Here is a 26,002-nt window from a genome sequence, read left to right as displayed (position 1 = left end):
TACCGTTTGACCGCTAATGTTCTGCAACGCCCAAAACTCGTCGCATTTCCAATTAAAAGGCCTAATACGCGTGACGTTAGGTTTAAAAATATTCGCCGAAACTTGAAGATGAAACTCGTACGCAACATTTTCAATAGGGTAGAATATTTTTTATCCGTAGATGTCGAATGGCTTAATTAGTTTTTTGTAATGGATAAACAACTTTTTTCAGCTAAGTCGTAGTGAACTTTGTATCGAAAATCGTATAGAAATAGTTGCTTTCATTACATCTCGGCTATTTTTATATTTAATAATAACAACAACAACAACAATAATTATTTTATAAATTTTTATAGATTTTTATCATATAGATTTTTATAATTTTTATGAAAGTTTTATAAACAGCAAACACTTTGAATATAATGACTTACCAAGTAAACGTGGAAATATTTCATATTCAATTAATATATGAGTAAGATAGAAATTTTTATGAAAAATTTTTTTCTTGTAAAATGCTTATTTGCAAATTTTCATATATCGATTCATTTTCTATTTAACGAAGTTACATTTTCTTGATAGACAATAATATTTAATATGAATAATAAAAGCATGAAAGAGTCTCTATCTTATAGCGTGTTCTTATAAAAACATAATACTGCAATTATACGCGATGACTAAAATTAATTTAACAAAACATAAATATCCAATTGAATTTTGAAAGAGGGAGTGAGCGGTACTAAAGTATGGTTGGTTGTTATTTATTATTACGATTAGTATGACAAGCTGCTTTTACATATCAAAGTAATAAGCTAAATTCAATTCCCATGCACTACTCGTGAAATAAATCAGTTGATAAACTAGAGAATGTAATAAGAATTGGAGAAAGCTTTATCCTCAATGAATTGATAAGAATACTATAAAATCCATATTATACATGGGATCTCTATCCTCCTCGTTGCAATACATAAAAATTCGCATATCTCTCGAGCATATTTTTGTGCGAGCTACTAAAATTAGAATATAAATCCGAAATCACAGTTTCTAAAAGCTATAAAAACATTCTTAATATAAATAAATTAGAATTATTAAGAGAATAAAACATGAGATTGTAAATCACCGAGGATTTTTATCCCGTACTATTATTACTTTTTTATTTAAATTTTTCATAAAATTCATAGAATAATACTTTCATAGTATCCAGTGTTGTATTATACATTATCGCTACACTTCAATTGTACCTAACTTAATACTGAATAAAATATGTATAATATACATGAGCCAAGTGCCTCGTGTATTTCCTAAGCGGAACTTAAGATTAATCGATTCTTTGAACTTTTATGGAAGATTAAAAGATTTCGTAAAATTCATAAATTATGTATACATATTTTTCAATTATTTATACATATATATATATATATATATATATATATATATGAACATATTCCTTGCGCTATTAAATTTCTTATAAAATTCATCTATTTAATCAAATGTATGTAATATGTAAAGAAATCGCATGAAATCGTTAACTCATTGTTTTGTTTATCCTTTTATTTTTGTTTGTTTATTATAAATTTACATTAATTTTGCAAATCAAAATGTATTATCAGGTGAGCTTTTAAAATCTGTATTTACACATTATGTACAGTAGCCTACAATGACAAAGTCCCATTATTGCTAATTATGTTTTTACGATCGATGTTCCAATTCATTATTAAGTTTATTAATCCTAACGACTTCATGAAATTCGATCAAATATCGAAAAATAAGAAAAATATCAGGCTGATGTAATCGTTCTAAAGCGATGTTGTGCGTGTGTGTATGTTATTTCATAAATAATTTGAGTTAATTTGTCAAAAGTAATTTGTAAATATTTACCATATTTACTCCGGGGCCAGATTGATTACCACCACATTCAAAGACTAATATAAATGATATGATTGATATTAAGTAATGGATAGGTACTCGGAGTGCTTTCACTCAAGATAAGGACAAATCCTCGAGAGTCGAAGCACAATTGATTAGTTTCCCGTGCTTCCCGTGGCTTCAGCGATGAACCTTCGAGTCTTACTGAGCACATAGACTGTTTAGTTAATGGTCTACCAATACATACAAACGCTCGCATATTTAGCAGTGATACGACGCTTGCGAATCCGCTTGTCGGCACAATGTTGACGCTTCCAAGGATGACATTTAACCGATAACTTACCGGGCCACGCTCTCAATAGCCATATCCAAGACATACACATTGCTTGTTTATTCGGCTCCAATGAAACATCAAAGGGAAAGAACAATTAAATCCGAAATTTTTGCTTAATAAGCAGCTTCCACCCATCCTTTCACTCTACCTCACTTTCATTTTTTAATTATATGCTTAGATATTTAATATGCACTGTTGATAAGGTACAAAAGCACGCGCGCGCTACCACACACACACACACACACACACACACACACACAAACACACAAACACAAACACCAATACGCATGGATACATCGGAGAATAAAATAGGGCAAACATTCTTCAACTATTCTACAATGTTAATTATTTATTCCTCATAGAACTTAAACATTACCTATTTAAAAAATATTGAAATATCGTATGATAAATATTTAAATCACATGCTCTCATACTAGAAAGTATTATGGATTTTCAGCTAATTAAATCGTGTGTTTGCACTATATCCATTAAATAAAACAATTATTATTCCTTACAATAAAATATCAAATTTGGCAAATTATATAAACAATTAACACTATATATTAAACTTCAAACTAGATTCATTTATTTATAAACATAATTCTACATTCTACGTTCATTAAAATAGTCTTTCTTTTGTTTGTTTTTCTTTTTTAATTATGTATACCTTTTATTAAACAATGAAATTTTGGCCAGAATATTTAACAAGTCTCAATCAAAACTTTTAAACGACCTTTATATTAGTCAGAATTATTATGATTAAAAATTATTATGCCGAACTTCTTTGAAAATTTCAACTTTTATATATAAACAATAAATGAACATCAAGTAAATTATAAGGTAAATATATATATATATATATATTGAAAAATTAACCTGCTAGTTTACTTTTATTTGAATTAAATAAAAAATTTGACCAAAATTTAATCAAAATTTAGTCAAAATCATGCGTTTTTAGTGTTCCAGGAATCGTGTATTTTCATTATTAGTAGTAATATATAATGAAATAAATCTTTAAATAAAACACTTGAAATGTTTTATTTAATCAGAAATTATTCGTGCATTGATAATTATATTAATCCTGAAAAATTATGTGAATAAACACATGTAATTTAGTCATTAACTATTCCTACCCGAATTCACATAAATTCATTGCAAACCACAATTTACATAAAGCGAACGAGAACAACTATTTGCACTTCCTTTCTCGTCGGCTACATTTGTTGTATACTGAATATTAATATAGTCGTACACTTCAAGTTAAATATGTTATCTCGATTAGATTAGATTAAACTGTCGTTCGCGGCTTATTATCAAAATATCATAAATTCAGAAGTGATTTGAAAAGATTATTCATAATGTTTAAACATTTAGTCGCTATCCCAATAATTAGTAATAATAATAATTAAATATATCTTTTCAATTTCATTTGAATTTTCAGTTAATTTTCATTTGAAATATTAAAAAAAAAAAATTTTAGCTTTAATTTTGATAAAGATAAAAAGTAAAAGCATAATAAATTCAGATGTAATTTTTGTAATAAATTATGTTGAAAGATGGAAGGCAATGGTAAACAAAATAGATGTTAAACAGAAATTTTTAATATATTAATTCACTGTAATATTCAAAAAAGTTAAACAGAAAAATATATTATGGAAAATATTAAGCTTAATATGAGAATTGAAATAAATTATTATTTTAATCAAGCAATTTAATCAAAGGAAAATTAATTCTTGGTTAAATTCTTGGTTAAATATATATATATATATATAGATATGAAAAATTAAAAATATTCAACTACAAGTCAAATTAAAAAAAAATATCATCGTGCTGTTTTGTAAAGATTTTTTTAACTATCTGTACAAACCTACATTTCATATAATTAAATGTATAAAAAAAAAAAAAAAAAAAAAAAAAAAAAAAAAAAAAACAAGCGTATAGAATACGCAAATAAAAGCAAGAATACATTAATAGTAAAATTAAAAATTATTAATCAATTTCATTAAAAGTGTAATATTGAGCATTCGTAGATAATAATGTTGGTATTCCTGGATAATCGCGCGTCCTCAAGTTTGACCTACTTTTGTAACCTTGCAAATTGTACTCATCTCACGCACACACTTGTCAAAAGCACACTAACCACGACTATTACAGGATACAGCTCCGAGCGATCATCTTAAATATGATTGAGCATATTATCCTCTTCTGTATCTCGCTTTTACCGCCTTTATCTTACTCTTTGTCACTTCATTTGTTGTCATTTCGCTAGAAACACTAGAAACAACAAGCACTATCTACCTAAACGGGCAAACTTTAGAATATAAAAGTTTTAAAATTCGAAGCTTACGAGGTTGAATAATATTGTCGTTTGCTATAGAAATCAGTTGTAATCAATTTATTAACATAGCCCATTATCGAAAAAATATACATATCGAATTATCGAATGAAATTTGGATAATTGAATAATTAGCGAATAATTATAATCTTCGAGCTGGCAATAATTTTTCCACTAATATCATATGACCAGACGATCGTATTTATATATTTTGTATTATTACTCATGAGTATAAGTGTCGTACTTTTATTTTTCCTTGAATATATCATATTATAAGGCTTTTATGATACCATAATAAAATATTTCCTCAATTTATTTTCACTCACAAATAATTTATTGCCTCCTCGACTCTGTTTCCCCTAACATGTAATATTAGAACATCTACCGCAATATGCATAGCAGTGCAATTACATATAGACAATATAATATTGCATCGCTTATAAAATTTATAAATGAGTGAATCGATGAAAGCAGTGTATCGGCACAAAATACAATGGTCGTTATGAGCACGTGTGGGTAATTTGATAGCTACAGAATTAGAACAATTATGCTTTAAGAGCCGATGCATAATCCAAAATATAGAATAAAACAACGAACATCCGCTCATGAAATCAACGAATTCAAACTAGAGATTCGAAATTATGTAAGTGAAGGGAAATATTAACTTCGTTAATAGTTGTTAATGTACGAAAGCCGTTTGTTTATCCGGCATTGTGTGAAAAGTTATTTCATCATTATTTCAAATAAGATTGAGCAAGAAATACGATGATCTTAGCTTTTAAATGTTTAATACAATAATGTGAAATGAAAATTAACGGCCATTTTAAAGATTAAATTTTTGTATTTATCGCGTAATTTTTTTTAATAGAAATCATCGTTTCTAAATATATATTTTGCCGATACAATATTTTACTCGTCTCCTCTCTCTCAATTTTAGACAATTCGAGCAAACAATGGAATTTCATCCAACGAAAATTCTTTAATTATTGAAAGTATTAAAAAAAAAAAACTCTGAATAAAGCTGAATACGTAATCTGGATATTATTTCATATATAATTAATCAAATTAATAGTTATTAAATATCAACTTCATTTCCATTTCGAAATACATCGATTGAAATGAATCGAAATTTCATCTTATTACGCTTTCATTTTATCCTCCAAGTTGCTGCTTTATTTAATCCATTCGATTAATTATCCTTCGACTTCTAATGCGAGTACGACATTATCGTCTGCTTGAAAAAAAATTGACCGCTCTGATTTAGTTTTGTGTTTTAAGAAAACCGGCAAGTATTTAGGTGTGAAATGAATAGAAAATAAATAAAGAGGATAGAAGTTAAAAACTATACGTATTCTTTTAAAATATAAAAGATAAAAGAAAATTAAAATCAGTTCATAAAAAAAAAAAAAAAAAAAAAAAAAAAAAAATGAAAATTCGATACGAATGAAATAATACGAAGGTTTAGCAAAAAAAAAAACTGAAGAAAATCGAAATGAATGATGGAAGTCATATTGACGATATAGGTTTTGTAGTAAATATGAAAGAGAAAAAAACAAAAAATAGTTTGAGAGCATAATATAGTCGAACACAAGGGGAGAGAGAGAGAGAGAGAGAGAGAGAGAGAGAGAGAGATAAGTATACGAGGGTGAAAAAGAGGAATGGACATATCATTATTATAGGGTAGTGCAAATCTATGAATAGAGGAGTGGTAAAAACTTCTTCCAGGTCACGAAATGCAAGTGAACAATGCAGTTCTCGATTTTTTCCTCTTCCATTACAAACTAAAAAAAACTACATAATTACGCGGAGAATATTGAGATAGTAAATGGCTTAATTATTTTAACCTGTTTTCTATCTTCTTCGAAAGACGCTTATTTCACACCCACCTTATTTCTGCAAGTTTTTACATTTACATTTACATACTAAGTGCAATTCAATAATAGTCATGCATTTTCTTATTAATCATACTTTTCTCTTAATTACACTCACATGTTTTTATAATTATATTTAATTATAAGTTGTCATTTTTTGTTTTTTGTTTTTTTTTTTTTTTTTGGTTTTCCAATATTTATTTATTTAATGAATACATTTCATGAAACTTGAAAAACACTTTCGATTGAAACTTCTAATCGTTATTTTATCAAATAAATCAAATATCATATATTGCGTAAGTAATTTTCTGCAATATTATAAAAATTATAGTATAAGTGTTAATTATTTCCTTTTTCTTTAATTATACTTTATCTGCGAAAAAAAAAAAAGAAATTTTTTTTCAATTTAATACTAAAATTTTCAAAGAGCTCTGAAATTTTCTGTAATTAATTTTCTATAACTCAATTTTTTAACATTATGTTTATTAGAAAAAAATTTCTTTAAAACCATTGTTATATAAATATATATTATATATTATAGAATTAGTAAATAATTACGACATTAGTTCGAATTTCAGAAGATAGATGTAAATCGCCAAGTATAGACGTGAAAATACTCAACGTTTAACTGTAAAATTAAATGTAATTTATTCGACTCTTTATTAAGTAGACAATTTCAAAAAACAAAAACAAAAAAATGAAAACAAAATAATAATTTAATGAAAAGAGTATTAATAATATTATCGGCAATTTAACAGTAATTACTGTAAATAATTGTATAAATAATGTAACAGTTTTATTATAAATTTTTTTTATTTTTATGTATATATATATGTCTATATACAATGAGCGATAGATTAAAAAATGATAAATGTAAATCTTCTTTAGCCGTAATTTATAAATACTCTTGGTGAATAGTAAGTAGTTAAGTATTTTATTTCATTTGTCTTGTCAGAATCATATAATAAACAGAATAATATTTTTTCATTAATTTAATATCTTTCGATTTATAATATTGATACTCAATGTTTTCTATCCGTTTTATCGATGAATTTTTATGAAATTTCTTCTAACGATTCATTAGTACGATAAGTTTTAAAGTAGAAAGTGTAGTGAATCGAAAATAAGTATATTCGTGTAAAAATTTTAATAAACATCCATTTACCAGTACAATAATAGATAAAAAAAGATTGAATTATAGAATTTTTTGAAAATAATGACATCATTTTGCGAGTAAAGTGTTTGATTAAAAAATATTTTTGAATAATTAAGGATTAAAAACCATAAGTGTTTCATAAGTAATAAAATTCAAGCTTTTATAAGTACAAGAAAAATATTGATGAAGTAGTGAGATGACATTAATTTTGTAGCTTTTACCTTTTAATGATATTGAAATTCCACGAATTTCATCAGAGTGCGACCGAATCATGAAAATTTGAATGAAATAAACGATAATAAATGATTTATAAAAGATAAATAGTATCAATAAATAGGAAAGGAAAGATTTTCCTAAAACTTTAGATATACCAATATGATCCTCTATATATCCATTCAATTTCTCTACGAAATATTATTTATTATTTCGTTAAAATATAGTTTATCTCAGAAACATGAATTTATATTTCCGATTAATAAATTATCTTTTACATGGAATCTCACAATAATATATAATAAATAAAATAGTATAAAAAAATTTATATTAAAAATTAATTTCCGGTTAATATATTTAGAAATTAAAATAATGAAAATAGATACATTTCTTTTGAAGTTTTCGTATAAACTATTGAAAATGAAAATAATAAGGTTTTATTAATAATAAGTAATTATTAATATTAACTTAATTAATATTAATATTAATATTAATTATTAATAATAATAATTAATAATAAATTAATTAATAATAAAATAATAAGAAAATAATAAAATAATAATACCTCAATTTTCTTGAATTTTTTTTTTTTTTTTTCTATACAATCAATAATTATATCCTTTATTAATACTATATTCAACATATATTTTATAATATTAATATTTCGTCTGGATTAAATTTTAAATACTTTTATATCTACGTAAATAATTCTGAAATTACAGTGTATGAGTTTCACTTACAAGCACATTGTATCTTAATAGCGGATTATCTTAAGTATCTTAATTAACTAAGATAATTAAGAATATTAATAGAATTAAGAAATTTCAAAACTGCAAATATCTAGTATTTAATATAAATTATAATGTTTAAATGAATATACATGAAACTAAAGCAATTAAAATACAGAAAATCTTAAAAATGTTAAAATAAATATTCTGACTAAAAAATAATGATATTTTGAAATCGTTTAGTACTTACAATATTTCCATATAATTATGGTTATAGTATGGTTATAGTATAGTTTGAAAGATCATGGGGAACTTTATTGTTCCATTACAATTTAAGAAATACTTTACATTTGTTTTAATTTTCAATAATATAACATTTGCAATTAATTACAAAGGATAAATAAAGAAATATTTAAAATGCAAAACTATGTAACATTATTAGTGAAAAATGTTCTAACTTTGCAAATGAATTATCGCCTTTTACAAGATTTATCGATATTATTCCATAATAGGAAATATCATTAATATGAATATTATAAAGATATCAATGAATTTCTGTCTTTTTTTTCATTACAAGTTTTCACTTTAAGGTTTTATAAAATTAGTTGATGAAATAGCATCCATATATATCATTTGTCTAAATTTCATATAGTAATAAACATGCATTTTGCCAAAATTTAATAAAAATTACTATTATTAACTATTATTATAAAAATTTCTTAATTCAACTCTAATCTTTTTATCGAGAGAAGAGCTCAAGAAACAAAATTATTATTGGAAAACTCTTGGTCTCCCTCTACGGGTGCTTCCTTCAATTTAACCATCGGTTTTTTTTTTTTTTTTTATTCTCCTTTGACTTTTCATTTTTTTTATAAAAACTTCACTAACGATTCCCCAACTTGTATAAAATTTGCTAAATACTAAAATGTATTTCTTGAGAAGTAAATATTGTACACATCTATGCTCTTATGTTAAGTACATTTATTTAAAGTAAATTTATTTTTAAATTATATCTTATATAAACTATACATATGAGAATTAAATTAATTATTATCTGGCATTTATTGGTTTCACTAATTACATTTCTGTTTCAAAGAAGAAAGATTTTAGATGTAAGAATCAGGTAATACAATTAATTATAAGATGAGTTTAATAAAAAAAAATTATTTTTTTAAGACTTCGGCGAGTATTAAATTCAAATAAACACGTAATTAATTATTTCATTATTTAATAGTTTAATAATGATTCGTGTGCATAAGTGATATGTGTGGTGAATAGTTTATATTTTGTATTTGATTGAGCGCGAACATACCTCTAACTAATAAATCTTAAAACTATGATAATAATTTGTATGAAAAAAAAAATTTATATAAAAGACAATTTCTACAAGTATTTTTTAATTAGTAAATTTTTCGATTGAAATCACGGAAAATATATGTCTATATATATATATATATATATATATATTTGTTTCGAATAATATGTTTTTATTATTTTATTAGAAATATCATTAGTGTAATTTTATAATTCTATATTTCAACTTGAAATTCGCATTATCACATTAGTTACAAACTTATAAACTCACGAGTTAATACAATTAAATTTTAAATCAATATTGTAATGTCTGTATTGAGTAAATGACAAAATCACTTTTTTTTTTTTTGTATCATAATATAATTTATTTTCTGCTCAATAAATTATTCTTTTATTGTAAAACTACATCGATACAATAAATGAGATAAATCACTCTTAATACTGTATCGCCATCTTTCTTTAACCATAATTTAAACTGGTACGTGATTCAAAATAAAGCTTATAGATGCAGAAACAGTAATTAAAGCGCCTAGGTAATCGTAAATTAAATTTTTATTGCGCTTTCTAAAAGCAAAACTTTGCCCAAGTATGCTGGCGCTCATTTTATATTAAAATTCAAGATACGTTGATTTGGTAGAAAAGAAAAAAACTAAAACAGCCTGTGTATACGGTGCATTATAAACAAAAACTTCAAACGGACTTTTTCAATACTCTAATTTTCTTCATTTTTGCAGTATAACTTTTATACGGTAACTCTGATCGAATTGAAAAATATAAGAACGTGTAAAATATATTGTTATCATTTATGCTTGGATGTATCGATAATAGTTTTCATTTTTCAAAAAAATTCCTAAATTGTAAGCTTTTAAGGAGCAGTTGAAGCTTCACATGTCATAATAAAAGTATTTCCCCTAGACAACACATTTTTAATTTTTTCTAAGACTTTTTGTAAATTGCATCGTGTACAAAGAAAGTGCATAAAGAATATTATGATAAATAATTATGATAAAATCATTGGATGTTCAAAGGGAAAAGGTGACCGTCTATTTTTATAAATATATATAAAATAATTTTATAAATTGTAAAGGTACATAAGTATGTTTCTTTTTTTTTTTTTTTCTTAAAATACACGCTTATATTCATTCATTTTATAATTAAATGTTTTAGAAAAAAAGGCTACCTAGTCCGTTTAATTTAATTAAAGCTGAATTAATGCTGAATTAAAGAAGGGACTGCGAACCAAAGGAAATTAAGTAGAAATTAGCATTGTCTCGAACGTCCTGTCTACTTGAATATATATTTTATATACTTTCGCATACATATTTTTACACTCTAAAAATTAAAAATATCTATCAAGTGAAAATAAAATTACGTTATTTATTATCTGCTGTATGATCAATATAATGTTTATATGTTCAATTAATTCTATTTGGTATGTTGATCGAAAAAGATTTATCATAAAACCAAATCTCTACCCTCATAAATGTATAAATGTATATCAAATACATGTCTTGATTGGTATTGTGTAATTATTTATTATACATTGTTATTAATTTCGATTTCCTTTCATTTTATTTGATGAATAATTAAAGTTGTTTACTCTTGTCGAATCGCTCGATAATCCAATACTCTCAAAACGTACAGAAAAATTATAAAATGATTTGATCCGATGTAAGCTTAAATGCCTCGTTTAATTACCGACTATATTGGCACCGAGAAATCACTTGTAAGAGAGAGAGAGAGAGAGAGAGAGAGAGAGCGCTTCGTGTTACACCATGGCATTTATTATTGTTGAGATTTTCATGTCGGATGCTCGATAAGTACGCGGTTCTTCCGTTCATCCTATCGATTAGATTGAAACTCATACTCGACGAGTCGTTGCGGTTAAAAGCGACAAATTATGTCCCTCTGCCTTCTATTGATATTCGCTTTTCACCGGAAATTATTGCTAGTTTGTCCAAAATCTCTGGCTTGCTCGGCGTATACGGTCTTCTTCCTCCGATATTAATCTCTGGACTTACGTTTCGTAATGGATCATTAATAATGCTCAACCTGTGGGCGCGAGCGTGGTACTTTCCATCTTATTCAAATCTGGCGTTAATTACCGATTATATAATTTATTATTAATTGAGATCAATTTTGTCTAATGCTTCCGATGACGCTTAATCATTAGACATGTTTCTGTTCTCTGTTCTCTTTGTTTAATGTGTATATATATATATATATATATATATATATATATCCTTATGTGTGTCAATCTCTCATAGTAAAACGTTAATAATATATGATAATTGCTTAGAACAAAATGAGATGGATATTGGCTATGATTTATAATAACTAACGTATTTTTATTTAAATTCAGCAATAAGTAGTAAAATAAATATGCCCATATAATATTCTATTACACTATAATATTAAATTATTTATTCCCAGAAATTTATATTAACTAAGTTCTTTCAAAATCATATTTTTAATGAACGGTTTATGTGAGCGCATACTTTATCTAAACAATTATTTTATTTGATTATAAGTCGCAGTCGTTATTGTTACTAATAGTAACTAGATATAAAATCATCATAAAAAATTAGAATAACTTAAAAATGATAATATTCAAAAATTATTCAATTTTGTAATTATTACCGTAAATAACCTTATCGTAGCATTCATTAATATTTTAATTATATAATTAAATACATATGTATTACATCTCTTTTTAGTTTTATATTTATAAATTAAATGTATGAATTATATTTTTATATAATATATACTGCTTTATAATCTAATAAAAATTGAATATAATTTATTTTTATTATATTTCATAAATAAATAGTGGTATCTGAAACAAAATATATATATTTTGAAAGTATGATACATTGGAGCAGAATTTTTGATAAAATTTTAAAAGAACATTCATGATAAATGACTATTGAATGTTTTACATACATATTTCATTCCAGTGAAAGTGATGATAAAATGGCTTATGTAGCATATTGATATAATTGATTGGACTTTAACCAATTTTTCTCAAATATAAAAATACATATTAAAACATATTATATTAATAATTGTTCAATCTTATGACGTAACGAATTAATTATAAAAATTATAAATAAAGATATATAATCATCGATTAAATACAATTATAGATGGTTGTAATATTTAATGTTTTTATTATTTCATCGAATAATAATTTCTTAATCACGATTTTAATTATTATCATTTCTTTTCTCTTAAATAATTTAAAAGTAGATTACTTATCTTATAGGGGATATCAGCCTCGGCAAAATCCATAAATTGAACCCTTCCAAATCTCCGACCTTACGTACAAATATAAAATTGAATAAATGGTCAATGAAAGTTTGTCCCACGTTGGATATTCGAATATAAATGAGATAGCGATACAGTAAGAAATTTTATTGTTTATACAAGCATTTGAAATTCGTTCGGTAAAGAAAGGCTTCTACATAATATATACATATATATATATATATATATATATATGGATTGACGAATGCTTCAAATTTATTTTATTATAAATTTCGTAAATTATAATTTTCACATTATTGATGATATTTTATATTTGTATTGATATTTATAATTTTCTTTCTTTGTTATGCTTTATTAATGCGTCGATAATGAATTGTAAATATTGAAAAGTTTTATCTTAATTAATTAACACATGAAAAGATAAATTTATTCGCACCAACAAGTTCACTTGGAATTATATAAATATATTCAATTTGTAATTCAACTATATACATATATATATATATATATATATATATATATATATTCAATAATAGAAACAATTTATAATAATTTATACTAACAACATTATTTTAATTACGTGTGCGAAATAATTATTATAAAAATTTATTTTTAAGAAAATTTATATAAACTAATAAAATTGCTTCTGATAAATCATTTTATGTCTTGGCATGATAAATATATTTTAATTTAAATAAAATTTAATTGAAGAGCAATGTATAATTTATAATTTATAATTTATAATTTATATTTAATTACGGATTAAAAAAAAAAGTAATGGATCAAATCAAATCATAAATTAATTTTATAATATTATTATGTAATTACATTTTTTTTTAATTTACTTTAAAGAAAAGGTAATAGACTCAATTACTTGATATAATAATAACAGAAAATATAATTTATATTTTATATAAGCTTTTAATACTTATTAATTTTTTTAAATATTTGTAATGGCATAAGATATTATTACTGATTAAAGTAAAAAGTATAATTATTAAAAAAATAATAATAATAAATAAAAGGCATGAAAAACGAAATACGAAATAATTCATAGAGATAGAAATAGAAACAGCGAATAACGAAATATTATGAGAACAAGCAAATATATTGATGAAAAACAATTAATGCAAATGAAAAATGAAGATCAAATACAACGTAAGCATATTTAAGGAAAAAATTCAAATATGCTGCAATTGAATGAGATAATAGTAATTGTGTTACATGCGAATATAATAATCACGTGTTAAAAGGAAAATTTAGTATAGTTTAAAAAGATATAAAATATTTTAATTATTATAATATTAATATAATGCAAACATGAGACATTATAAAAATGTGTTTCATGAAAGTATTTATTAGATGTAGAAATACAAATTTAAATTCGATTGTACTTTAAGAAACATTGTTTTGTTTTATTAATTTTTATTAATATATATTTATTAATTTTGAAGATTTAACATAAATATAAAAATTAATTTTAGAATAAAAATATTTAGAAATATAAAATTCAAAATGATAAGAATTAAGCAAATAGTGTTATAAATTTTCCAATTGTCTGACCATTCAACTCGGATTTCACTAGCTTTGTTCAGCCAAAACGTTAAATAATAATCAATTAAATAGTATCTGAAAATTTACTTTGCAAACAATCTAGATTGAAGTTACTTTGCCATGTTTTATAAACATTTCTACCAACTGAACAGTAACTTATTAAACTCCTTTATTTATAAATTTGCAATATGATTAATTCAGATAATAACAGCAATGGAATTCTACTACACTTAAAAAAAAAATTTTTTTCTTTAATTAATTCAATTAAATAATATATGTAAATGTGTAATTAAAAAAATTAAGTATATGTATATATTAATGTTGGAAGAAAGGAACAAAGGAAAAAAGGAGAGGGGAGAAAATCGTAGAAAAATATGCGAGTCCTAGTCCAATTCTAAAAAGAATAAGTAAAATTAACTCGTATATCCTGATAATATTTATTGAAAGCTAACATTGAATTGTAATTTTAAAATAAAATAACCCTTCCGTTTATTATTATTATTATTATTGTTAGTTGAGTCAGAATGTGACTAAAATCACTCATCCAACCCAGGGCTACAGTAGCCTGACCATTATATTCAATTTTCTCTTACTGCTTTCCTTCAAATAAAAACTCTATCATCAATTTCTTTTTTAATGGATTTTGTCCTTTCTTCCACCATATTCCATATAATATTATTATTTATAGCTTACCTAAGGTTGAAATGTTTTTAAAAATGGCATTATAAAATACATAAAAATATTTGGACACTTATATCAATAATTAATAACTCTATTTTTCTATAATATTCGATATTTTAATGAATAATAAATTTCGTATACATTTTTCGATAGGGACCATTTGAGTATTAATTTTGAGTTTTTCGTAATGTATTAAACTTCTCTCAACATGGCTCTCCAAAACTAACTGAAAAATCTTATATTAATTTAAAAATATGGGAGTAAGATGTAAAAGTAATCACTAATACTAATTCTATTTTTTCTAAATTTGTTATCATACGTTATTTACTAGTTAAAAAAATTCAAATCTAACTATATTATTTATTCATCAGTAGATATTCTATGGTAATATGAAATCTCAAACACCAGCATCTTTCAATAATAAGCTTCAAAGATAATATTGGGAAAGATTTAAGTGAGTCAAGCGATAAAGAACCCATATCCGATAATTATTCAAAATAAACCATGCAAATTAAGTTGCAAATTAATTTTTTGTGAATAGAGGATCGACCTCTTATCGAAAGACCTACATAAGTGAGATAAGTGATGAATTATGATGTAAAAAGGAGAATATAGAGAAAGTATATTGATTCAATCTAAATGTGCAGAATATACACAGAATACAGGGGAATAATAATTAAATCACTTTATATTCATTTTAATATAGTAATAATATTAAAAATACCAATTAAAATTGCAATAATTAAGAATATTATTTTAATGTGCTCTATGAATGTAAATATGAAAATAGAATTTTTAATTGCCTAAAATCACTGGAAATTTAAACGTAATTCATATAGAAATAGATAATTTCACTTGATAATTTTATAAAAACAAATAAAAATTTTTTAACAGCTAGTCTTCTTTTCTTGATGAAATTCCGAATTATAAGTATATCAATTAACCTAATATCGTTAGAATAATAAGTAATAATACCTTATATACAATTGCACTAGTCCAATAATATAATAAAATATTTATTATTATGAAAGTAATTGAATGAATAATTAAATTACTTGTTTCGCTCAAAAAATTTAACGAAGAAATATATTGGGCACTCATGTATATCTGCATAAGTATTTAAAAAACAAAAATATATATATATGTGTGTGTGTGTGTGTGTGTGTGTGTGTGTGTGTGTGTGTGTGTATAGTAAAAGGTTTTTGTCCTTCAAATTTCAGACAGCAACTTTGTGCTGGGAAATGCGCAGGTGCCGACGATTTATCCGATCGTCTACTGCTCCGATGGATTCTGCGACCTGACAGGATTTGCACGTGTGGAAATTATGCAAAAAGGCTGCGCCTGCAAATTTCTATATGGGCCGGAAACGAAAGAGGAAGAAAAAGCTATGATCGATAAGAGTCTCGAGAGCAAAACCGAATTAAAGCTCGAGGTTGTATTTTATAAGAAGTCCGGTAAGTCTATTCAACTGCTATAAACATTGTATGCCTGAATGCGTGAACGTAAGCATGTGTGATTATACAACTTATTGTGATGTTAAACCTATAATCTGCAAATATAAGAAGCTATAAATAAGTTATTTGCAGAATATATTTATTCTCTACAAATTCTTAAAATTAGTCAAACGAAAGTTTTTTACGAAGATAAATTAAAATTTTTATACATAATCTCTTAATTTTAATCGTATTAATTAAATTCTATTTGACTACTAATTTTTATATAATTCAATGAATTTTATTAATAAAATTTCTTTTCTTACAATAATAGTTCGTATGAATGATATTTTCTTTTATAGATACAAAGTTTTGAAATATTTCTTTATTGACAATGGAAGGAAAAAATAGCAAAAGCTAAATAATCGAAAAGCCCATACATTCCCAATGATTGAGATAAATTTACAGCAAATTCACATATATTGAAAGCTCAAATCAAATTTATATGTTCAAGCAAGTCGAAGAGGATTGATTATATTTTAATGTGATGGATATCATTTTATAATATTTAGATATTAAATACTCAACGACCTTTTTCCTCTCATTATATTTTTCTGCTCGACTTACAGATTTATCGCAATTAGTTGCAAATTAAAATTCAAAATGGCTTGTCAAACAATCATTTTGCAATTAGGTAAATTGTCTCTAATAATTTATATATTAAATTTTACGCTAATTTAAAATTATAAATTATTGAATGAATTATTAAATAGTTAGATAAAACTTTTTATGCACATATATCATCTATATAGTGTAAAATGTAAATATTACATTGTCATTACAGATCGTTAAATTTGACTTTTAATTTTTCTGTGCTTTTCATTCAACTTTTTTCAATATTTTATAGTATTAGTAATTTTTGTACAATTTTGAAAAATATATAAAACGTAGAAAATTTAAGACATTGATAAAGTATACGACAAATGAAATATAATTTTCCGATACTTTACTAGTGATATTTATAAATTATTTTATGTGACAATAAATGCAATAATTATGAAATATAAAGATGTTTTAAAAACTTATTAAGTTCATTGCAAAACTTTGGACAGACATAAAATAGTGATACATGCAATTTTAATATTAATTGAGATCTATAAATTAAATGATTAATTAATATAAATTAAATGATAAACGTATTTAACCCTATATTTTCTGTATAATTTCTTAAATATTTGTAACTTTTGTAAAATTCAGTAACATGACGTTTTCTCCAATATCATAACATATTACTTAAAAAATAGAAAAAAGAACCATTAATATTTTAATGGATTTCCAAAATTTATTGCGTATTGTAATCCTTTTTAGGTAAAAAAAAGTAATTGATAAATTTATCTTGAAATAATTTATTATTATATACTGAGAAGAATATTTATTGCCGGATGAACTATATATATATATATATATATATATATATATATTTTTTATTTATTTTTTTTGTCAATGTGGCAAAATAAAATATTAAAATTGCTAGCATAAAAAGTAGAAATAATAATTCTTAATATTCAAATATTAAGGTTTTCAAACGTATTATTTTATTATCGTATTTTTTCAATTATTTGTAAAATATTCGAGACAAAATGTTTTTATTAATATTATTGAATTTAAATGCAGTCAAGTCAGTTATTTAAATACTTTTATAGGGAATTTTTGTCGACATATATCCTTAAAATCATAGTATTTTATAAGTCATTAGAGGAACCTAATCTCATTCAATAATTTTCTCTAAGAATAAAATCCAATATATTTATTTGATGAGCAGGCATCTGCAAAAGTAACGGAAAACCTAATAAAATTCACTAGTAACGTATAGTCTGTTCGTATATATTACGAACATCCCATAACTAACAAATGCACATCGATTCCACGCAGTCATCGTTGAAATTTTACGATTTCTTTTCACATTACTATGAAAAGGTCAAATGCAGAATTTTATTTTTTTGTTGAATTTCCGGGGTGGATTATTTGCAGATAAAATGCAATGTACGAAATAAAAATGTAAAAATTGAAATTAAAGAAAGTATATTCGGCACATCATTCTATTTCTTATACTGTATTGTGTATTTGAAAACTTTTTGAAGACTTTTTGAAGTGAAAGACAATGCATTTTCATTTAATTTTAATTACATATGCAATATGCTGTATATTTTGTTATTGATAAATATTTTAAAAATTGTTTATTCAGCTATCCTTTTTGCCCAATTTTATTTAAATATTCTTTTTCTAATCCATGGTCATGGAAAATATTATTTCTATCTATTATAATTTTTACGAAGAGGCGTCACCCTATGCGCGTAAAGAATAAAATTTTCATTTATATTACATGATGAAAATAAAAGATGTACTTATCAAAAAATTGTAAAAATAAAGTGAAAATGAAAATTATAATTTTCAAATAATTCGTAACAACAATATAATGCCGAATAAATGATATATTTCGTTCCTTGATTAAAAATTAAGGAAAAATCAATAAAAAGTCGTCTACAGCTAATAAATAATCTTATATTCAAATGTTCAAAGACCTTTGGAATTAAAAACAAATAAGTCATCATTATTATAAATGACTTAACGATCTTTGATAATAAATAAAATTTTCATCCTTTGTATGGTTTTTCGTTTTGTTTAATCTTTATTGGAAATACGAAAATTTTCCATAGATATTTCAACATTTAATATTTGCACGGATTTGACAAAAATCTGCTGCTCTCTATACTTTTGTAGAATTAACAGATCTTCCAGCTATAAATATATTAACAAATAATCCATGAACTTCAAATACTGTAAATATGCTAGCCAATTGTACAAAACGAACCTTGTAGACGAGCAAATAATAGAAATGGATTCCACGTTCCGAGCTTTTATCGCTACGTGATGAGAATCTCCCCGTAACCGAATGCATTTGTCTCTTTCTATTTTCCTATTATAATAGTCACCGTTAAGTATAGTTGTTATAATTGAAATTTTATTATACTTAATGGCAAGAAAATAGTTTCATAAGTTTATAAAATTATGTTTTACTGCGGTTTCCTTGCAACACAAATATTATTTCTCAATGAGATAAAGCAATAAAGAATTCTATTTAACTTTTATTTATGTTCGTTCGTGATTGTAATATTAAATGAAACATTTAAATAGAGTTTTACATAGTATAGCACTTAAATTAATTAGACACATGGAAAGATGCGAATAGTTGATAAATTCTGGGCAATGAAGATCAAATATTTCATCTCGAATACAAACATTCGCTTTCAAATAAATATTGAAAATTTTAAGTATTTCACTGGAGGTCAGATTTTCAATCTAAAAGCTCTCGAAATTCATAGCCAACTATTGCATTGGTATTTTAAATTTAAATTAACGAAATCTCATTTATAATATATCTTTTGACTAAATACTAAGTACCAACGATTTATTCAATGCTTTAAAATTACAAATTACAACTAATCTACACCTGTTATTATATAATTATCCATATCCCTGCGTAAAATAGCACCAATTAAAAGGAGTATTATTTAGCTGAGGAAATAACTGTTGCAATTCAAATTCAAGATGTAAATAGGGAGACGAAATTACGTTTCCCAAATCAAAGTGATGTTCATCCAGTCATACTCATACCAAATCAGAATACTTTCATATTTGTACGGAATTTTGTCGTAATATGGAAAATAACTTGGCTACTCTGGCTTTCACTTGAGACTCGATATCTCAAAATTAACACTCACATATTATTAATGAGTATCGTGAAAATAATACTACCGATTAATCTATTACAAAGCATTATTTAATTAATATCACGCTAATTGTTTTTAGTTTATCAATATCTTGAAGACAAAAAAAAGGTAATGATCGAGTGATTATTGGTTATGAATGAAATTGGACATGGAATACAGTTTAAGAAAATAAGTAAATTCAATTTACTTTTATAAACTGAAGTGTTGCAAACATATTGTTCTATTCAATTTATAATATCATTATATAGAATACGATAAGTAGCAAATAGAAAAATAAAAGGATAAAAATAATAATTGAATAAAAATAACGAGAAATTAAAGAAGCTCGTTGAATGAGCTCGATCGACGTTCAACATAATTTACATCTTTTCCTAATTAACATTTTTGATTATGCAGGATCTCCATTCGATTGTCTACTCGACATTGTTCCCATCAAAAATGAGAAGGGTGATGTGGTTCTTTTTCTGGCCTCGCACAAGGACATCACACACACGAAAAACATGCAGCTTTGTGAGTTATATGATAGTGGTAAGTGCATAATGCTTATTGCTAAAGTCGTGGTGTATCGTAAATCGCAAAAGACAGACAATCACTATCATAATAAAATGGTATGCAATTTTCTTAAATCATAAAATGAAATTTTATACGAATTGTCAGAGTACGTATTTAAATAAAGTAATTTCATTACTTACTACATTACTAAAAGACTACTGGCCATACATTCTTTATTCATTATGTTATAATATTTCATTATGACATTTGCATTGAATGTATATGGCATTTTATTTATTTTTTTTTTTTTTTTTATCCAAACATTTGAAAGAATAGAAAATGTTTGAAAAAGTATAGACGACAAAAACTTTCAAGATTTTTTTGTAACAAGTGATACAACATTCACTTTAAGTTTTTAATCGTTAATACTAATCAATAATATATATATATATATATATATATATGAATTTTATACTATAGTTTGATTATTTATGCCGCGTATTGACCATCTACGTGATGTGACGATTTCATTATTAATCGCCTAAAGCAATGATAACATTTATAAAATTATTAAGTATATTAAAACATTATCATCATTAAAACGTTGAAATAATTATATTAAACCATATGACAATTCTTAAATTTACGTAGCTACTACTTGTCGTTTTCTCCCGACAAATTAATAAATAAAAGATTCCTTTCAGCTCGAACGTATTTTTCAATAGTCTCAAAATATCGTCGACAATTGCAAATATTTAATATAATTGTTTGTTTGATATAATTCATCATTTTAGAAGGCTATAAACGATAAAAATCTACAAATAACTATAAATGAGCAAAATAAACCATATAAACGCATACCCGAAGCTCTAGTTTGATAATTAGATTTTTGAGAGTCTCAATATAATCCATCTGACTCTCACTTTAAAATGGTGAGTGAAAAGTGTCTATGTCTGCGTTGTACAATCACGACTGTGAATGTCACGCTTGCGTGCCAACACATCGTCTGTTTACGTATGTACACAAACTTTCTATCTACTTTTTTTTACACGTTATCACCTCTTAATGCTCGTCATAAGGCTTTTAATTTCGCACATTTTCTTTTTTATACAATAGTCGTGTTTCTTTTTTTTTTTTTTTTTTTTTTTTTTTTTTTTTTTTTTTTTTTTTTTTTTTTTTTTATTAACGAACCATAGAGGAACAAATTTCTTTTTCTTAATAAGAATTTATAATTTATTTATTTATTTATTTTTTGTATTTACACGAGCTTTATTAGACATGCAATTCTATAAAAATATCAAGCTACGTTGTAATAATAAGGGAAATGAGAAAAAAATGATAAAGATACTAATAGCTAATGAAAAAACTAAAAAAGAAATTGGATTACTTCGATGCCCCTCGGAAACATTTTTCTAATCGAGTCGGCAGTTTCATTTCCGTCATTTTCCTCTTACGTAAATTATTCTACATTCCAAATGTAAAGATTCGCTAGCAGAAGAAAGTGAAGAGAATGAAAATGTAAGACGTTGATTGAAAAAGAAAATTTCAAGATTACCATGCAAAATAAGGAAAGCGATCGTATAATTGCACATGACAGTTGATTCTCTTCTTATTCCGTAGTATTTATAAAATGGTATTTTTATTTATATAAACATTACGAGGGTTTTATTTACGTAACCCTATCATCATTAACTAAACAATTTCACTAGAAAACTGTTTGGTAAAATATTGTTTTATTCCGTCTTAATAAAATGTGTTATAATAATTGAACTAATGAAAGAATTTATATAATTTATATTAAAACAAGTATTATGATTCATCTGCAGATATAAAAAATCTTATATATCTATATGTTTATATATGTTTCTATATTTTTATCTTATATATCTATATGCAAGCATAGGTGCACACATACTTTTACGCAAATAGAACAGATAAAGCTTGAATATAATAACTAATGTATAAATATTCTAGAAGAATATTAACATTTGTAATAATTTATCCGATAAGGTGATAATTTAATTAGTTTTTTATTTATATATTATCAGATTATGATAGTTCATAGAATTTATTTATTTATTATATTTTTTTATTTAAATGATTGTAAGAAATATTTGGATAAATTCAGTAATATTTTTCACAATTGATTCTTAAATTTTTTAAAATATTTTTAATCTGTTTTATGTTAAAAAAAATTATACAAATAAATAAAACATTCATATGGTAAATTAAAATTATATACAATATTTCACATTTACAGAAATTGCATTTGTAGTAAAATTTAATTAATGCTGATTAATTTTTGTAAAGTATTTGGAAAAATTTAACCAAATATGAACATACGAATATTGCGAGAGAAAAAATTAATTTCACATATTTCGCTTAAAAATTATTATTTTTACTCCATGCCGTAAACATGTCATAATTTCTATTTCTAATATTCTAATCTAATATTAGACATCATTTGATGAAATATAATTTATTAAACAAGATGTGTAAATATTAATAACTATCTACATTTTTTCATTTTCCTATTCGAAAATAAATCTTACATGCTAATCTTCATTATAGAAAATATAATTTATATAAGAGCCTTTATTTCTCTATGAAACATGATATTAGTAATTAGTTTAAAAAATTAATACGTAATTTTATCCAATTTTAGCATATAAAGTATTGTCTTTCGAGAATCTTATTTTTATCGTTTTTTAATAAAATAATATGACTTATTATACGCACTAAAGTAATTTTTCAAATATATTAATTTAAGATAATTTCAACTATTCAAAAATACACTACAAAAGATTTTATTACAATTCAAAAGAATTTTAACAGAATTACTTTCTTTTGTTGAACATTAAATATCTCATTATTCGGTGTATTAAATTTATGAATTATATATTTTTCATCATATATTTTTCATCGCATAATAGAATATCGATGTTGTAATAAATAATTTAAGCTAAAACAAGAAGCTTCCATTTATTTCTGAAGATAAAAGAAAATTAGTTCCAAGTAAAATATATTCACGTAATAATAGTTAATTCTGTAACTCAACGGATAAATTTTTTTTCCAGTTGTATAATTTTTTCATTTAATTGTTTTGAATATTTTAATTATCCTATTGAATAATCTACGGTTAAATGCCCTTATAGAATGCATTATCATTATTGTTATTGGTATTTTAAATAAAATTTTGAATAATGCTTATTCCTTTAAGAGGAAAAAAAGCTTTTAAGGGCATATTTAATGGATAAATTAAGTATATGTAACAATTGGCATAAAATTTTGAAAAATCTTCATCCTACCTAAATTGAAATTAAATGTAATTGAATGTCAAATAACTGCAATGAATATCTTTCAAGCATGAAAGAATTACAAAGGCTAATTTATGAAACTTATGTGGAAGGAAGAAAATTTCAACTGATCAATAAAGTATAAAAGAGTTATAACTTAAAGAATCTTATTTAATAATAACCATTGCAACCAATCAAGCAATCATTCATTAACCAGCGAATGTAACTTTTTCTCTTTTCCCTTGTCACACAAATCATTGTAGTTGTAGAAATAATTAATTTCTTAATTAGTTGAGTAACTTTTTTGAATAGAGCTTTAATTCATTGTCATGCGCAGATGTTAGGTTTTTTTTTCATAACTTCTTTACCTATTAGAATTCCTAATGAAACAAAGGAACTTTATTCTATTGACACTCGTTAGTTAAAATCTATAAGATTTATGATTAATAAATAATTTAAATGAGAAATTTTCTTAAATGCATATTACAAATAAAAAAAATAAAAAAAATACATCAAATAGTCACTTTATAATATTAACCTAATTTTATATTTGTAAAATTTTCGTCTCCGCTCAAATAGAATATTACTAGAACAATTTTAATTCTCAAGTTCAAGAAAATAATTTTAAAAGTAATTTCGTATTCTTATTAAATTTGTAATTTAATTACACATTATTATTTTCCGAATAAAAAAGCTTGTACATTAAATATACTTAAATATTTTTTACTAAGTAGATACAAAATTATTTTATATAAATTAACTTGCAAAAAATTATAAGATGATGTTCTTCAATTGTAGATGCAAATGGTAATTTGGATCCTGAAGCTCCACCAGCAAATTATGCAAGGAGAAGAAGTCGAGCAGTTCTGTATCAATTATCCGGTCATTATAAACAGGACAGTAAACACAAATTGAAATTAAATAATGTAAGTGAAATAACTATACGAGTCTTTTAATCATTATTATACTTCTGGCATATTATTATTCGTTATATATCGTTTAAGCACAATGCTGTGGCTTTCCTATTGTTTTTAGCATAACATCGCTGCTATTTTACTTGAATATTATGTATTTTAAATAGGTATTGTTTATATTTTTAACAAATTAATGCAAAAAAATTAGAACTTAACATTTAGATGTGCAAATTACATTAATATCTTTCGTTAATAATACATAAACAATCTTGTAATAATTTAAAACAACTTTATATCGAACAAATTTACAATATATATTATGAATTTGAATTATCTAATTAATAACTTAATAATATTAGTTAAAGTCTTTTGATTGTTAGTTTAAAATCACAAATTTAAACTCATACAAACATCCCAGTCATATTATTTTTTATATAAAAAATTCTCTTTATCGTTAATCGTCTTAGATGAATACTATTACAGAGTAAATATGAATAAATAAAAGCCATGGCTGCTCGAAGGTTGAAAGAAACATTGTTTCTCATTGTATTGTATTCAGAAATTATCACTGAATAAGTATTAGTTTTAGAAATTTTATTCCAAAATTAGTAGGCATTACGTGGAAAAGATAATTGAAAAAGGCAGTATTATTTATTGGTGAAATAAACACTTTTCATCTTTTCTCTATCATTACATAAAAATTAGGAAAATATAACTCATCTCGCTCAACCTCTCTCTCTCTCTCTCTCTCTCTCTCTCTCTCTCTCTCTCTCTCTCTCTC

The 26,002-nt window shown here is 24.2% G+C and overlaps 1 protein-coding gene across 1 annotated transcript in view; it reads left to right on the top strand.

Moving 5' to 3' along the window:
• Elk (Eag-like K[+] channel) overlaps positions 1–26,002 on the top strand; it is a 124,725-nt gene that overhangs the window by 60,301 nt on the left and 38,422 nt on the right. Inside the window, exons 2-4 of the mRNA XM_011500098.1 lie at positions 16,516–16,749; positions 20,916–21,047; positions 25,106–25,233. Coding sequence (XP_011498400.1) covers positions 16,516–16,749; positions 20,916–21,047; positions 25,106–25,233 — 494 coding nt within the window. The remainder of the gene's footprint in view (positions 1–16,515; positions 16,750–20,915; positions 21,048–25,105; positions 25,234–26,002) is intronic.

Source organism: Ceratosolen solmsi, unplaced genomic scaffold (genome assembly GCF_000503995.2).
Source record: "Ceratosolen solmsi marchali unplaced genomic scaffold, CerSol_1.0 scaffold41, whole genome shotgun sequence".
NCBI classification, from domain to species: Eukaryota; Metazoa; Arthropoda; class Insecta; order Hymenoptera; family Agaonidae; genus Ceratosolen; species Ceratosolen solmsi.
The sequence above is the reverse complement of the archived record's forward strand: the minus strand, read 5'-3'. Positions and strand labels throughout refer to the sequence as shown.